Source organism: Poecilia formosa, unplaced genomic scaffold, assembly GCF_000485575.1.
Source record: "Poecilia formosa unplaced genomic scaffold, Poecilia_formosa-5.1.2 Scaffold158, whole genome shotgun sequence".
In the NCBI taxonomy this organism is placed as follows: domain Eukaryota; kingdom Metazoa; phylum Chordata; class Actinopteri; order Cyprinodontiformes; family Poeciliidae; genus Poecilia; species Poecilia formosa.
This window is the reverse complement of record NW_006800097.1, coordinates 444036-460785: the sequence shown is the minus strand read 5'-3', so window position 1 is coordinate 460785 and position 16750 is coordinate 444036. Positions and strand designations below refer to the sequence as shown.

Below are 16750 nucleotides of genomic sequence, written 5' to 3'. Positions count from 1 at the left end.
AGTACTAAATAAAACAAAATCCATAAAACAGAGGTGTAAATCAAAGAACTTAACCAAACAAAAATGGTATCTCAAACCAAGTTAAACAAAACAAAATACAAATCTCAGCCAGAGATCCAGAGTTCCCTCACAGGGACAAAGCAAATTACACCAGTTATCAAGAACCAGTCAAAGCTAAGTAAACCAAGTAAGTTTACAGCAATAGAAAACAAAACACCCAACAAGTGGCAAGCTGTTTGAACAAAGAATCAGCCGCGCCTTCTCCCAGGAAGTCCATTTTAAATGGGAGGCTTTGACAGCGATTGGTGGAGCTGGCAATTGGTGATCCAATCCCAGTAGGCCTCAGGGTGAGGGAGAGGAGAACACCCGCTTCCAGGTGCAGTCAATTTGATCAGCCACTGCAAAATTAAAGCAAACAAACACAGAAAAAGGCCACTGGCCGTAACACTAACCTTGAGTGAACCCCTGCTGGCATACATTTATGCAAGCAGTTCCCTACGTCAACATTTCATATTTGGAGAATAATCTGCATATTTTACCTGTACCAGATGTAACTAATGTAAAATGACTGAATTGTTTGTGTCATGATTTGCAGCATTTTTGACATTTTCATAGTTTCTGTTAGTTGAAGGTGGAGTTGATAGATTTGTCCATATTCATGTAATGAGATTTAAGCCATGTCACTTGCAGCTATCACGTAAAAAGTTTGTATTTAGAAATAAATCTTTTGATCTACAGTATCTGCTCATATCACCTTACCTACTGTTGGCTGGGTGAGCTCTCTGTGGTGGTTTTGTTTTGTTTGGGATATAAAGGATTTTAATGAGAGCTGAGGAGAAGGGAACCAACTGGTGACAGAGAAAAACAGAGGAACTGATAAAGAAACAGACGAACAAAGGAGTTTTTTGTGAAGTGCATCAATCCTTGCACTGATATAACGATATTGCTTAAAAAAATAAGTTTTTTTTAAGCTCGTTCCCATGTTACAGTAGAGGTGAGAGGATCAGTTTCAGCTTCTTCAATCCAGTTGGAATTTTGTTTTTACATTTCTATCTGGCTGTGAGTCAGATAGAAATGAGAGGCTGGTAATGTGACCAGTCTCTGGTCACATTACAACCTGACCAGAGGCTGGTCAGGTTGTAATGTGCATATTTTTGGTCTTCAAACAAAGAACAGCAGCACTTAGTCTGGCTTTGAAAAAAGTTTAGATTAAGTAGATCTGATGGTTTTGTGTACCACAAGTTTTTTCTCTTGTTTTTATAAACAATACTGTCATTTGTGGAGTCAGTGCTCCACAAATGAGTGCAATAAACAGAGAAAATATTTTAAACACATTTCCAAATTTTCAGAACATTTTTAAAAATACATTAATTTTCTCAACAGGATTAGAAGCTTACAATTGGTCATTATAAAACGGAAAGAGTATAACGTTGCAATATAAGCACTACAAAAAAAGTATACAAAACAATTATTAACAATTTTATAAAGCAACATAGAAATATAAGATTAAGTACCAGTAATATGATTAACAAGTGCATTAAAGTGTCCTCCAAAAATTGTAATAAATCCCCGAGCATAACTTCTTATCATCTTTTACATTAAAATATGACAATTTTGCTTCATAGACTTAGCAAATTATAGGATTGTAAAATTCAGTTGATCCCAGTCTCAGGTATTTGCTCAGCACCATTTGCCTTTTCATGGTTTTGTTCGTTGCTACTGGTCTGGTCACCGTCAACGGTTCTGGTTTCATCTTTAAAACTCTGAAGTTCAGAGTTTTCTTCTATTTTGTCAGACCCTGTGAAGATAGAGATGAAAAAATAAAGGTTAACCAAATGATTGGTGTTTCTGAATTAACAGCTTCTATTCAAGCAGTAAAACAAATGGCCTGAATTTGAATTTTGTCCCCATTATTTTGTAACTGTAAACAAAACCGTGAAATATCTACGACTCTAGTCCTTTTGGAAGAGTGGCAGGAAAAACATCTGATATTAAAAGAAAAATTAGAAAAGACGTACTTACTGTTTGCAGGTTGAAATCCTGAAAAAATGAGAAGGCTTAAAAATAAATCATTGTTTATAAATGTAGACAAATTCATAATAAATAAGAGTCAAATACATGGATTTAAATTTTAGATTGTAAACATATTGGGCCCACCATTATTCTTCTTTTTCCAGAAGATGAATCCAGATATGCAAAGTGCTAAAAGCAGCACAAGTCCCCCAACAACTCCACTGATAACATGAGAAGGAAAATCTGTGGGAGAAACTGGAAAGAAAACAGGTATAAACTTTATTTCTACAGCATCTTCGTCTCCAGCTATTCCCTTCAGGGGTTACCAATGTGAATCATCCGTCTTCATTTAGTCCAATTTTTTTCATCCTGTACCCTCACACCAACTAACTTTCAGCATATCGATACATCTTCTTTTTGTATTTTTATCTATCTTTCCTCCAAACTAATTCCTCTCTGAGAATAAACCAATCAGCTGAAGAGCATTTCTTCAACAGCGTGCAGAAAATTAACATTTTAATTAAAACTGATGATATATAACTTACCTCTGTTTGTCCTAATTACTGCTTTATCCAGTTTGGTTGTGATGTTTCCTAACCCAGGCTGCTGAAAGACACAGTCGTACTTCCCCCAGTCCTCAAGTGGGATTGAGGAAACGTTGAAGTCAACACTCATCTGGAAGGTTCCATCAGGATTGGGAAGGATCTCTCCATGCTCCACATATTCATGAATCTCCTCTCCATTCTTCCTCCAGTATAACTGCCCACTGTTTGGGTAAAAACCTGTCACGTGGCATCTGATTGGTGAGGATGGAGTCCTCTGGAGGAGAGACACTGATGGAAGACCTGCTGGAGAACAAGAAGGGGACAGTAAAATGGAAAGAGACAGGGAGTAAAAGGGAATTAGAAAATGGGCCGAGGAAAGAGGAAGCAGATTCTGAAGTAAAATGAGAGGAAAGGAACCTGAAAGTTTAAACTCAAATAAAGCTCAGAATAATGTTCTCTTCCTTTTTTCTGGTCAAAGGGTTTATTACATTTCCCAATGCAATTATTATTTTTTAATAAGATTATCTGGACATTTTCATACTATACTTGCAGCAATAAAAATCTATGCACACGAAAGAAAGAAAAGAAACTGAGCAATATTGACATAATATGTTATTTGAATGTTTTTAACCTGACCTTTTTTCTGCTGAGAATGGTCACCATGTGACACATACTTCTTCAGATCCTCAGGGCAAACATTCTTCAGTAAAGGTACAGAGTTTTTTAAAGGAGTATCTTCGTCATTTGTCCATTTGTCCTTGACCATGACAGCCTGATGATTTTTAGCGATCCATGTCAAGTTCTTTACATCCAATTCAAAAAGATCTTCTCCATTATATGCAAATTTTAAAAAAATGCCAACATCTCCAGTCGCGTCATCCCATTCACAGCCGGTTATCATCTGTAAAATGCCAACAGCTGAAACACACAAACATTTGTAAATGATGATGCTCACATTTAGACAAATGTCACATGTAAGCAAATGAAGCATTATAAAACCCTGCTACCTTCATATTGAAAATCCTTTAAATAATTAAGCTTGTGAGCGAAGTTATCTGGCAGATGGAAACAAAATCCACTGTACGAGGAGTCGAATGCTGAGTTAAGGGTCTTTCTGTTACTGTCACAGTAAGCCACTCGGATCTCGTCAATTTCAATATTTGCGCAAAACGTCGGTAAGTTCGGAAGTCCAGAAGAACCCACACCCATCAACATTAGCGTGTGTTTCACTGAAGGAAAAATAGTTTCAAAATTCAGTCAGCAAAAACATTTGAGCCTGATAAGCTGAAAATCACAAGTATAATCAATAACATATAACAATAACTGTAAATTACCTGATGACACGCAGTGAAGTAAAAGAAGGAGCAGGAACATTTCCATGTCCAACTTAACCTGTAACGTTTTCGTTCCGCTGTGTGGTTAAGGCAGGAGTTTACAAATTAATATGGCAAGCTATTTTAACATTTAATCAATACCCACTTCTCTTTAACCTTAATTTTGAATCATAAAATATAATTTTAAGATTTATGCTAGTCAAAAACTAAATCAGATATATAATCATGATGACTAATATTGTTAGACATAGAAATAACAATTTAAAACTTCCTCAATATAGTTGCACCAATAAGAAAGAGTTAACTCCAAACCATTTATTCTTGACCTCAATTTCTTCAATTGAACACCAGAGGGAGGCATATATCCTGTTACGGCCCTGGGCCTTGTATGCTGGGTTGCAGGTGTCTTGTTGTCTGTCTTTGTGCTCCTCCCCTTTACAGGTGAGGAGCACACCTGTAAAGTGTGCTCCTCACCCTTTACAGGTGAGGAGCACCTGCGCTCCACTCAACGCTGATCGGGTTGAGTGGAGCGCAGAGTATTTGAACCTGGTTGTCTCCGCCTTCTGGGTCGCCTTCGGTGTCCACTCTGCCACTTGACGCGGTGGTGTTTTATTGCCAGGCCTCAGCTCCCCTCTTTGTTGAACATTTGCGTTTGTCTTTGTTTTTGCACTTCAACACTTCCATATGCGCTCATACAACACATCCAAGCATTTGCATTACACCACTGATACTGATATCCACAACCCATTGTTGTTTTTGTTAATAAATCTTCATTTTCCTACACTTTAACCCCTGCATGGTCTCCCGTTTTGTTATGACCTTCAGCCAGTCGTAACAATTGGGGGCTCGTCCAGGATTGTACAATAAGCGCAACACGCACCGGTCAATAGAGGCAGAGGCCAGGTATGGTGCATTATCAGGGAACAATAAATGCAATTTATTTTTAAAAAGTAGTTTTAAAAGTTGTCGAACAGACTTTAGTTTTCTAAATTGATATTTTAATGTCCCAGAAGACATTGCACCTCAGCATCAGGCAAGCAAAGAGAAAAAGCACAAAAGAAAACCTGTATGGATTGGTGTTATACAGAATGACACAAACAAGTTTGTGAAATTCTTAAAAGTAATAAACTGAGTAGTAATAAAGTCATTAAACTGAACTAACATATTATTTAGTCCTGCTGATACATCTTGGATGGTAGTCAGGGAAAACATGGCACAGCTATTTAAAATATTACAACAAAACCAAAAAATTACTTCAGACTGAACACATCTGTCTGAAACCATGAGAACTGCAGTGCTGATAATGTTGAGACTTGAAAGATTATGTACTTCTTAAGACTTTAATAATGCTACATAAGATGTATCTTTGACTTTTAGTTCTGTTGTTTTTCTGTATTAACAATTGATAAGAACAGTTATATCTTCAGAACATTTACATTTTAAGGTAATGTTTCTCATTAAAGAGAACAAATTTCTCTATTATTTTTACTCATAATATCAAGTTAGAATAACTTATTTTACATAATTTCAATTCTTGTTCTGATCATATAATGAATTTCATTAAACATCACGTTGCTAACCTAAAAACTCCAGTTTAGTCAGCTCTTGGGGTTTTGACAAATTTAATAAAAAAGTTAACATAACTTACTACTGTAAGTTTATCTTTTCACAAACTCACACATTTAAGTTCAAAATCTAAAACTCGGATCTGATCAATTTATTTTAATTAAAAAGTAGAAGATAGTAGACACAACCAAATGTTACTGAAATGTTTTGCAGTGTTATGGCTCATCAGCCTCACCTTTCATTTTTAGGACTTCGTTCTGTCATCCACAAAACATTTGTTGTGAAGCCTGTTTGTCACCATAGACAGCTTTCTTATCCTGCCCTGATGTAATGAGGAAGTTAAGGTTAAATACTAACCTTGAGTGAAACCCTGGCCTGCATTTATGCAAGCAGTGCCCTACGTCAACATTTCATGTTTGTAACTAATGTAAAATCACTGAATTGTTTGTGTCATGATTTGCAGCATTTTTGTCATTTTCATCATTTCTGTCACTTGAAGGTGGAGTTGATAGACAAATCCATATAAATCTAAAGAGATTTCTGCCATGTCACTTGCAGTCATCACATAAAAAGTTTGTATTTAGAAAGTAATCTTTTGATCTACAGTATCTGCTCATATCACCTTACCTACTGTTGGCTGGGCGAGCTCTCTGTGGTGTTTTTGTTTCGTTAGGGATGTAAAGGATTTTAATGAGAGCTGAGGAGACGGGAACCAACTGGTGACAGAGAAAAACAGAGAACAACAGAGGATCTGATAAAGAAACAGACGAACAAAGGAGTTTTTTTTGTGTGAAATGCATAAATTCTTGCACTAATTTACCGATGCTGCTGCTGTTACTATTTATCTTCTTTATCTCTTGTGTGCTCATAAGAAGCTGAATCCAGACACCTGATTCATCATTTTGTTATGTGAGATACTGAGATACTATATGTCATTACATCAGGTATGTAGGGATTAACACAGAACACTTTTGAAGTGAAACTAGATTTTTTTTTAAATTAAAATCTGTTTATCAAACCGCAGATCAGAAAAAGTTTAGACTTGTTATAACAGATTTGATCCAATGACGGTTTTGTTTCTGAGTGGTTGAAACTATTTATATGGAGGTGAATTTACAGATTAAAATAACTTTGTTTAGAAAAAAAAACTAGAAAAAAAAGTATTTTTTAGGTTGCTTCTTGGCTTTGGGGAAGTTTATTAAGCCAGTTAACACATTACAGACGAAGTGTGAGGAGTAAAACATTTTCAAAAGTACTATCAGCTTCTTGAATACAGTTGGAATTTTGTTTTTACCTTTGTAGATAATAAATGACAATAATAATAAATGACAGATAATAAACAAAAATGACTCTCTGCTGCTAAAAGACTGACTGGACAGGTTGTCATGTCCCTATTTTTGGTCTTCAAAAAACTCCAGAAGCATTAACTTTGTCTGGCCTTGAAGATAACTTAGTTTAAATACACATTATGTTTTAGTATATTATAAGTTTTTGCTCTTATTTTAATTAACAATACCATCTTTTATGGAACTATTTTTGAATCTCTGTTGAAGAACTGCTCCCTCTTTTCCAAGAAATAAAATAATTTAAGTCTAAAGCATCCAAGATTTTTTTAAATATATATTTTGTTAGGGATGTTTTGTTGTGCATTTAAATACAGAAAGGACCAGTTTGGGGACATGGGAGCATAAAGCATAAATAAACATAGATTCTCATTGCAATAAAAGAGAAAATTAAAACATTTTTAAATCTTCAGAACAAACATTTTTTATTTTTCCCTCTACAGGATTAAAGTTTACAGTAAGTGGTAGCTATAAAACAGAAAAAGGTATGACATTACAATACAAACTCTACAAAAAATTTATAAAACAATTATTTGTATCCTCACTGTGACGGTCCGACCAGTAAGACAAAAGGACAAAAGCATATATAAAAAAAAATTTCTATTTATTTTTTCCAAAGGAAATCTTAGCAAAAGGTTTCACAACAAATCTAAAAAAAATATAACAAAATGGGCCCAAAAGAAAACTAAGGCAAACATAACACAAGATAACAAACCAAAAACTGACCTAACACAATGAACACACAGGGGATTTTAAACTAAAACATTTTAACTTTAACATAACTGTGAAACCAGAATAACCTAACACCAAAAGGTTTTAACAAGTAGGCCATCAGAAAGGAAAGAGGCAGATTCTTTTACATCATGTTCCCTGCTTCCAGCAGCCTCATGGTTTGTTCCACTTCCTGGTTTCTCTTTTCAGCCAACCCCCTTCTGCCAGCCAGTCCTTGAACTCAGCAAACAAAATAGTTAATAATCTTAAAAAAACATAAGGTGTTACTAAATGTGTGCACCCAAATTAGTAAACAACCTAAAGCAACAACCACCACCAAGGAAAAACCACCAAAGAAAAAGTGAAATTCTAATTAAATTATATGAAAACATTTAAATAAATACTAACACTGAGGAAAAGGTGGAGGAACCTCCACACTCACTAATTAATAATTTTATAAATTGAGGTATATGGTAAGTTTAAGCAACAGTAATACGATTATTAACAAGTGGATTAAAGTGTCCTCCAAAAATGGTAATAAACTCCCTGAGCAAAGACAATACTTGTAATATTCTTGAAATATTCATAAATATTTCTACATCAAAAGACAGCTTCGCTTAATAGACTTAGTAAATTATAATTAGGATTGTAAAATTCAGTGGATCCCAGTCTCAGGTCTTTGCTCAGGTATACGAGTAGAGATTATTTACTATTCACAATTAATTTAAGCTATACAGGAAACTCAAGAAAAAGATGAATTTCACAAAAGTAAATCCACTTCTTGAGTTGTAGGTTCAATTCTGTAGGTTCTGCATCTCAGAGATATCAGAGTCTCTGTCGAGCTGCAAGATTAAAAGATAAAGAATCAGATACAAAAATGTTACTTTAACATGTAAAGATCAGAATATGATTAATTATTTTCTACTCATTACTATGATACACATAACCTAATTTTGAATTACGTCCTTATTGCTGCCTTCATACATTGTCATAATATCTCTATTGTGATCACTTAATTAAAACTGTAATGACTGATATTTTAAAGTAGGAATCAGAGAAACAACAAATTGTGTCAAAAACAACTAAATGTTCACCTTTTTCCTTTTAATGGATACATATGTGATAACCAAGGCAATGAAAGCACAAGTAAATATTCCAACTGTGGTGAAGATGGCGATGTTACTATGATTCACTGTTAAAGACAGAAAACATATATATATATAGACAGATGGAAATTCACCTTTTCACCAATATTTTGTATTTCTGATACTATTTTGTCTGTATATTTAATCACTGTTTATAGAAAATGGTGAAATAAAGAGAAACTGAGGCAAACTATCTATTAATATCTGTTAAAATACACAAAAATGTTGAACTCAATATTAAAACCAACAGTATGGAAATAAATCTGTGGCCTAATTTATATTAGAGGAACTTGTTATGCCTGATTTCAGACTAGTTTTAATATTTATCAAACAAACTTTAACATACTTGTTTTAATAATAATACTGTTTTATTTTTAAAACCACTAGAGAGAACAAGAACATATTTGAGATGTTTAAACTTACTTCTGTTGGTTTTATAATCACAGCTTCATCTAGTCTGAGGATGATTTTGTCTTCAGCGTCAAGGAGCTGGAAAACACAGTCATATCTCCACCAGTCTGCAGCACTGACTGAGGAAACATCGAGGTCAGCGCTCATCTAGGTCCCGTCGCTGTTGGGAAGGATCTCCTCATGATTCATGAACTGATGAATCTGCTCTCCATCTTTCCTCCAGAACAATCGAGCTTTTTCAGGATAGAAACCTGTAGCGTGGCAGCTGACTGGATCAGAGGGAGACTTCTGCAGAAGAGACAGTGTGGGAAGCTCTAGGTACGGACAAGAATCATTAGAGAGACAAGATAGACAAAGGGGTTGGGTAAAAATAGATGGATAGAGAAAAAATAATTATTCAGTGAATGGTATAAAATAAGAAGGTCGTCCTCCAATAGCTCCTGTTGGAGGATGAAGCCTAACCCACTTCCTAACCCTGAATATTGGTTAAATTGGAAAACATTAAACCTGAGGTGCAACAAAGGAGGAGCAGTTAGAAAAGTTTTTATTTAAAAAAAAAAATGATGGAAAATTTGTATTTCTATGTCAACCAGCAGTCGAGTTAACTAAATATTTTCTATGAAATTGTTTGTACCATTCTGTTAAGGACTGAAAATCATCTAGGTTCTTTTTTCCAATTTTTTAATGATTGTGTTGAACTACAATTCAAAAGCAATGTCTGGTTTAGATTTATTGACTAATTTTCAGTAAATTTTTATATTACTTATGTGAGCATCAAGTTTTTTCAGTGAACATTGTGGACATGTCAGATGTTAACAGAGGGATACCAATAATTTTGTCTACATGTTTAACAGTATACATGTCAGGGATTATGATATATTCAGTATGCATGAGCATTTGAGTATCCACAACATCCATCCATTTTCTTTACACCCTGCCCATCTCCAGCTAACGTTCCAGGTGAGAGGTGGGGTCACCCTGGACAGGTCACCAGTCTGTCGCAGGGCAACACAGAGACAGACAACCATGCACACTCACACCTATGGACAATTTAGAGATATCCACAACATGATGTTGCTTTTTAACATTCAGATATTTCAATTCTGGGTAACAAAAGAAAAAAATCTTGGACGGCTTTTGTAGTTTAATATTTTCATATTCTGAATGAAGGAAATAAGTTAAAAAGGTTTGTTCATGTTTGGGCTGTGCAAAAATCCAGCGAACCCAGAAACTCCCTAAAGTGAAACTGAACACAATGACAGAGTAATCCTGTGATAAAGATTAAAACTGCTTCTGGTCATGTTACCTGTCCTCATCAGAAAGTTTCTCCCATAGTCCAAAGATCTCTTCAGCCAATCAGGGCACATCTGAGAGATGAATATCCTATTATGGTGTATTCTATCTTTGTCATTGTCCCAGGCCAGTTTGATGGGAATGGCTTGTTGTTTTAAAGGAATCCATGAATCCCTCTCGATGTCCAGAGCAAGGAAGTCTTCTCCATTATAGTTCATTATAGAACCAGTAAGCTCTCCAGTCTCTGTATCCCAACTGCAGAAATCTATCCACTGGACTATATAAACACCTGAGAGAAATGGAAAAACAAATAATCACTGATTAAATATGCTTACATTCAAAATAAATGCAACGTGTGATGCAGACATATGCTCTTCTTATAATTTGTATGGTTGGGGAGGCAACTATGTGACTTAGCATAATTTTGAGTTGCAGCAACGAAGCATGTTGTCTGAGTGAGTTCAGTTGCTATTGTTGAACATTTAATCAAGTCAGAACATTTCAAAGTTTTATTTTCTCCTTCCGTTTTCAAAATTAGTCATGGTAGAATATTCTGATACCATAATAAAACTTTAGAAAGTGTTTCTCTTTGAAGACTGGAAATATGCTGATGAAACAAACAAATAGTTTAATTAATTCATTAGTTCATAAATCAGCTATATGAGGTAGCTGGAAGGAAATGTATGATGAGAGAGACCTATAAGTAGCATAATATAACTTCATTGTGATAAGTTATAATAGAAATCTGTTATGAAAAATATTTCATAGCAGTGGAGTCAGTTGTTCTTAAGTAAAGTAACATAAAAAAGTAAGTTAGTTAGGTTCTTCTATTTGAATAGTTTCTCCTAATTTTCCTGGACTTATCTGCTGCATTTAACACAGTCGTCCTTCACTGGCTTTACTCAGTTGGCTCCACTTCACCATTGGATACACTGACACTGCCCTCAGTTGGTTCCATTCTTAACTCACAAACTGGACAGAATAAACCTCCCTGGATCACTCCACATATCAAAATCACACACAGTCACCTACAGTATCCCTCAGGGATCAGTGCTCCGTCCCATCCTCCTCATTATTTTCTTCTTAGTCAGATCGTCAGTCATTTTTCTTTTTAATGCTACTCTGATGATAAATAACTTAATATAAATACCACAAATGCAACCCTACTTTGCACCTTGCAGCTGTGAGTCACCACCAGCATCATCATCAAATCTCACCACTTAATTGGAGAAGTAAAGGTATAGAGCAGGGGTCCCCAAACTACGGCCCAAACTACCTCATTTGGTCCGGCCCCCTGAACAATACCGGATCCGGCCCGCCTCCTCATACCAGAGAGCATTCAGTGTTTTTTTTCATATATTGTATTTTCCGGTTTATATGTGGATTTTTCTTCAACCACCAGGGGGCTTTTGAGCAAATGTGAAACTTACTTTCCCTCAATGGAATATATACTCGTCAGTCCCAGTCACCGTTTCACTGGAACACTCATGTGGCCCTCGCAGGAAAAAGTTTGGGGACTCCTGGTATAGAGCTTTGGAGCCTGACGTCACTGCTCTAGTCGGAGGGGTATCAGCGCCATCTTAGGGGTCCATAGACAACAGACTCGCAGTATAAAAACAAGTCTCGCAGATTTTTTCAATCCAAGTTACTTAAAATAATTTAGCTATGGTACGAACTTGCGGCATTATTGTCTGTAATGTCCGATCACACGACTGAAACGGTAAACGGATGTAAAACGGACTTTGGTTTCACTATTTTCCTGCTTGGAAACAACGTGAGGAGGCTAAGCTATCGGTGCTAACGAAAAGAAGACGAATGTCCTGGTATCAGCGGTGACACGTCTTGATATCACGTTCTCCAAAATCCCCAGATACCTACAAGTTTCCTCCAGACATTTCCTTTCTGGTGAGTGTCTAAATTTGCTTTGTTGGTTTTGTGTCATAATGTTGTTCTATGATTTTGTCCGAGTCGTTCAGTTTCTGTTGTTTAGGTCGGGCTAATATTGTTTATGTAGCATAGTCCGAGTTTTGTCAGTGGACATCGAGGTTATTCCATTATTGTGAAGTAAACTATTTTACTAGTGTTATCAAATTTACAGTAATCATACTAAATTTACAGCTTTAATAGCGATGTGTTCTGATATGTCCTCTTGAAGGCAAACCGACGTATGAAATGGATGAGCTCAATCCTGACTGGGGTCCAGCGCTGAATATGGGTCACTGAGGTCAATGACACAACATCGGACCGACATGGGCGTCAATTAAAGAGGAGATACAGCAAAACCATCAACAAGTTATAATACATTTTATGAATATGTTTTTTAAATACAATCCTGATTAAAAAATAAAAAAGGGGTCAAAATGGAATAAAAATATGCCTAATCTATATAGTTTAGTAGAATAATTGTACACAGATTTTGAGTTAATAGGTTACATGACCTACAAGCTATTTAAGAAAAATAAAAAAATTTGACTGCAGAAATAGCTAAAAATATATATAAAAAGTGTTCAAATGTAATAAAGGTGAGTGTGCCTCATCTATACAGTCTAGTAAAACAATTTAAAAGAGATTGAGTTAATGGGACATGATTTCGAAGCTACTGAGCACTACTTTCTCCAACTCCAAAACTAAAGCAATTAAGGGGACACACTTTGTTAGACCCAGTCATCATCTATAACCAGCATCACCTTCTTTGGTTTCAACTTTCCTTTTTAAGAGCAGTTATAAATATTGGTGTAGATATGAACCCTCTGTTAACCTTTGAATATTGTATCAGCCAGTTATGCAGGACCTTTTTCTATCCTCAACATTTCCAAAATCTTGCCGATTCTCTCCTTCTCAAGCCCCCAAAAATTAGTCCTTGTCTTTGGCTTCTCCACATGCCCATCAAAGTGAGCACTTTCTTAGAGGTTTATTTATATCTCTTTTATTTTGTTATTTATCCATTTTAAATGTTTGTTTTGTCATTAACCTTTTGAGACTGAAAAATCAAAAGTGCAATTTCAATATAATGTATTATTAAAATTTTACCGAGTCATATGTTTGGACAGTTTCAGATTTTAAGAATAAAACCAAAAAATACTATTTTTCATTTTCAGGAAAACCTTTTCTTCCTGTTCCATGACTCTCTTTCTGCCTGACTACGATTTTTTATGATTAAATAGAAAAAAGTAGTATTAAAGCAAAGTTTGCAGGACACAATAACAAAATACACAACCAGGTTAATTTTATTACCGTATGACTCTACTGTTGGGTCTTGATGTCACCTGTGTACTTATTCTTAAAGATAACCTTATGCATTGTTACTATTAAACTAAAATCTCCAGCATGGGGAAGTGGGATGAGCTCGACTTTTCTCGACAAGTCTGAAACATTTTTCTCACTGTTTTCAGATTTGATGAAAAAGAAGCCTTAAACAGCATTCAAGCCAGGTAATATGGATGTAGTTTTTAAGCACTGGTTAAATAAGGGGATAGTTGCTCTTAAGGATTTATACATTAATAATCACTTTGCTTCTTTCATGCAACTACAATCAAAATTTGGTCTTCCTTCTAGCCATTTTTTCAGGTATTTGCAAGCTCGGAACTTTGTAAAACAGCACCTCCCCCACTATGAAACCTTACCGGCACAGCATAGTTTCTATGAGCTTATAAAAAAGCCCCCTACCTCAAAAAACCTAATTTCTCAGTTTGTTAATCTTTTCAGTTCATCCCCATCTACTAGACATATAAAGGAGGCCTGGGCTTCTGATCTGCCTGGTGAGATTTCGGATGAGCAATGGGATTTGTCTCTTTCAAGAATCAAGACCTGCTCCATTAACTCTAGACTGCAACTTATTCAATTCAAAGTTATTCATCGCCTGCACTTCTCTAAAACTAAACTCAATAGGTTATTCCCCTCCGTCTCACCAAAATGCGACAAATGTAAATTAGATGATGGGACTCTGGGTCATATGTTTTGCTCTTGTCCTAAGCTAATGGACTTCTGGTGCATGATTTTTGAATTTTATAGCAACGCTTATGGCAAGACTCTATGTCCAAATTGGCATCTGATAATTTTGGGTTGCTCTAAATCTTCTCTTGCTCTTCCAATGTCCCTGCAGCAGTCTCTAATGTTTGGTTTAGTGGTAGCAAAGCGGGTTATTCTTCGGGAATGGAAATCCTCCACCCCCCCGTGTTTTAAGAAATGGCTTAATGATATGGTGTCCTGTATCTATCTTGAGGAAATTTGATACTCTTTGTCTGACAATCATCAGAAGTTCCTGGATGTGTGGGGTCCTTAGATACATACAAAATAATAGGCTACAATAACTGTCGTTTTCTTCTGGACTTGTATTTTCTTTTTATTTTATTCATTTACTGTTTCATTATTTTTACTGTAATTATAACTTGTTTTTCATCTTTTCTGGTTATTCCATATTCTATGGTGAGCTGTTTGATTCAGGGTCTTCAGTAATGCCTGTTGCTCGTTTGGACTCTGTCTCATGCTTGATAACACTCTATGGTCTGATGTGTACTTATTTTATCCTCTTATCAGAAACTTTGTTAGCTGACAGTGTTTTAATTGTTCTGTCTTGTGGACTTTTGTTTTTTTTTTTCCTTGATGTTTCGTCCTCTATTTTGGCTGCTTTACTCTTCAAAATCATAAATAAAATAATAAAAAAAAGAAGCCTTAAATGTTGTTTTTTGTGTTTTATTCCTAGAGAGCAGTGTTTGTTTAAGCTACTCAATGTCTGCAAATTATAGGTGACGTTGCTGTTCATTTGTTCTTTCATTTAATAGTCCCTGAAGTTTGAAAGTCGAAAGTTTCTGTCACATGATGATGAACTGAAGCTGCTGTACCTTCAGGCTGTTTCAATCGTTGCTTCAAATCAGAAATCTTGGTCTGAAATATGTTCGGTAGCTGGTGAAAACACTTCATCTTGAACAAGGTGAGCAGTTCCACATCGTCATCCAAAAATTTCTTCGCCCAGTCATGTGTTATTCTAATATCTGTCCGGTTGCAATAACCGACCAGAGAGCCATCAACCTCTGCAACAATCTCCACCTGAGAGACGTGTGGGAGTCCCGAAGATCCAATTTGGTAAAACTTAAGAAAATGTTTCTCTTTAGGAACAGAAAACATACAAATAAAACACATTTTAAAAAAGATGAATCCATATTTTAAACATATTGCATCTGAAAGTACCGACCCGAAAATCCTGAGATATTAGAACTTTAATGTGAACTCACCAGCTGATGAAAGGAGACAGAAAATAAGCGTCAATAAAAACCATCTTGTTCCACATCGAGCCGTGAAGTGAGCAGATTAATGAAGACGAGCTCTATAGTCTGTGTCCTGTGCAGTGATTCACTCTGCGCTCCACTTCCTTGAAATGACAGCAACAACACTGTAAAACATTTGTGCTGCATTTAGTTGTATGCTATCTTGTGCTATTTAAGTCAAATACATTTATCAAGTTTTAGTTTCTTAACCTGGATGTGTGAGTTTGTGAAAGATAAACTTACAATTAGTCCTGTTAACTTTTTATTGATTTTGTCAAAACATCCAGGACTTGAATAAACTGGAGGTTTTAGGTTAACACTTTAAAAAACCAAAAGAAGAAAAAGACAGGAATTTCCCAGTGTGCTTAGCGGCATATTTTTGTATCCTGTGTTGCACCGTGAATGAAAAAGAAGTGCATTACATCGACTCTTGTGCATGAAATTGAACATTTGACATATTATCACAACTGACATTGACAGTTTGCAAATCTTTAGAATATTCTATTTCTACTCAATTGGATTACTGTAACTCACTTTATCTGGGAATCAGTCAGTCGCTGCTCTCACGTCAGCAGCTGGTTCAGAACGCTGCTGCACGACTTTTGACAGGAACTCAACAAAGAGAGCATGTGACCTTTGTCCTGGTCTCACTTCACTGGCTGCCTGTATATTTTAGGATTCATTTTAAAATTCTTATGTTTGTTTTTAAATCACTGCATAATCTTACCCCGGCTTGCCTCTCTGAGCTTCTTCATCCTACATGCCCTATCGGTCTCTCAGGTCAGCAGATCAGCTGCTCTTGGAGATACCGAGAACAAAAAGGAAGCTCAGAGAGGACAGGGCTTTCTCTGTCATGGGTCCTAAATTATGGAATGACTTGTCTTTGCAGATTAGAGAGGTCCCCCTCACTGTCCATTTTTAAAGCTCGTCTTAAAACTGTTGAGATTGGGAATCTCAATCGATGAATCATAATTTGTATTGACACACGGAGCATAAAATCAGCCAAGAAAAGCTTTCAGGCTTTACTTATTTTATTAACTTTCAGCGCTGAAAGGAGACACTTTACCATTACATCCGAGAAGAGTTTCTAAAAAAGTCTGTGCAGCGTCTGAGGAGAAAGAGGAG

General features: G+C 35.8%; 2 protein-coding genes and 1 long non-coding RNA gene across 4 annotated transcripts in view; 1 reads left to right on the top strand and 2 right to left on the bottom strand.

Moving 5' to 3' along the window:
- Nucleotides 1-1459: 1459 nt before the first annotated feature.
- LOC103146392 (H-2 class I histocompatibility antigen, Q9 alpha chain-like) overlaps nt 1460-16750 on the bottom strand; it is a 285415-nt gene continuing 270124 nt past the window's right edge. The window contains exons 1-8 of one of the 2 annotated variants that reach the window (XM_016677534.1): nt 6086-6313; nt 3893-3969; nt 3566-3787; nt 3195-3476; nt 2559-2858; nt 2158-2268; nt 2023-2040; nt 1460-1798 (exon numbers count right to left, since the gene is read on the bottom strand). In XM_016677534.1, the coding sequence (XP_016533020.1) occupies nt 1653-1798; nt 2023-2040; nt 2158-2268; nt 2559-2858; nt 3195-3476; nt 3566-3787; nt 3893-3969; nt 6086-6258 (1329 nt within the window). In that variant the 5' untranslated portion in view covers nt 6259-6313 and the 3' untranslated portion in view covers nt 1460-1652. Of the gene's footprint in view, nt 1799-2022; nt 2041-2157; nt 2269-2558; nt 2859-3194; nt 3477-3565; nt 3788-3892; nt 3970-6085; nt 6314-16750 lie in introns of those variants that run through there. The other variant, XM_016677535.1, reaches the window with a different exon arrangement.
- LOC107837609 (major histocompatibility complex class I-related gene protein-like) lies at nt 8947-15690 on the bottom strand. Its single transcript, XM_016677546.1, has 4 exons — nt 15593-15690; nt 15203-15466; nt 10375-10650; nt 8947-9382 (listed from the first exon to the last, which is right to left on the bottom strand). The coding sequence occupies exons 2-4, from the start codon at nt 15279-15281 to the stop codon at nt 9216-9218; spliced, it is 522 nt and encodes a 173-aa protein (XP_016533032.1). The 5' UTR covers nt 15282-15466; nt 15593-15690; the 3' UTR covers nt 8947-9215.
- Nucleotides 11873-12809, top strand: LOC103146396 (uncharacterized). The gene is made up of 2 exons (XR_477133.2): nt 11873-12266; nt 12517-12809. It is a non-coding gene; the product is annotated as an uncharacterized LOC103146396 (long non-coding RNA).

Excerpts from the sequence above, each read along its gene's own strand:
- LOC107837609 (XM_016677546.1), bottom strand. The coding sequence starts at position 15,281 with ATGAAGTGTTTTCACCAGCTACCGAACATATTTCAGACCAAGATTTCT. Across the intron at positions 10,651-15,202 it reads ACGATTGAAACAGCCTGAAG|GTGTTTATATAGTCCAGTGG; the intron begins GTACAGCAGCTT and ends CATTTCTCTCAG. Across the intron at positions 9,383-10,374 it reads AAACTTTCTGATGAGGACAG|AGCTTCCCACACTGTCTCTT; the intron begins GTAACATGACCA and ends GTCCGTACCTAG.